Source organism: Apaloderma vittatum, unplaced genomic scaffold (genome assembly GCF_000703405.1).
Source record: "Apaloderma vittatum isolate BGI_N311 unplaced genomic scaffold, ASM70340v1 scaffold28917, whole genome shotgun sequence".
NCBI lineage: Eukaryota > Metazoa > Chordata > Aves > Trogoniformes > Trogonidae > Apaloderma > Apaloderma vittatum.
The window spans coordinates 1-223 of NW_009724982.1; the positions used below are offsets into that span (position 1 = coordinate 1).

The 223-nt window shown below is 60.1% G+C and overlaps 1 protein-coding gene across 1 annotated transcript in view; it reads left to right on the top strand.

Annotated features, from left to right (window-relative positions):
• Positions 1-4: 4 nt before the first annotated feature.
• LOC104276435 (carboxypeptidase A1-like) overlaps positions 5-223 on the top strand; it is a gene marked incomplete at its 5' end in the record, with an annotated part of 3,073 nt that continues 2,854 nt past the window's right edge. Inside the window, one exon of the mRNA XM_009872744.1 lies at positions 5-97. Coding sequence (XP_009871046.1) covers positions 5-97 — 93 coding nt within the window. The remainder of the gene's footprint in view (positions 98-223) is intronic.

The window sequence follows — 223 nt, forward strand, 5'->3', positions numbered from 1 at the left end:
CGTCCCCACCAGCGATGAGGAGCTGCAGAAGGTGCAGGAGCTGCAGGACCTCGAGGAGCTGCAGGTATTGGGTGCAACAGCCGGGGGTGGCTTTTGGAGACATTCCCTCCAGCTTGTGTCCCTTTCCTTGCACCCCCAAACCACGTCGTAGAGCAGGGATGGGGCTGAAGGGGGCTTGGAGGGAGCTGGATGTGAGATGAGTGGGATGTTGAGATCAGGTTGG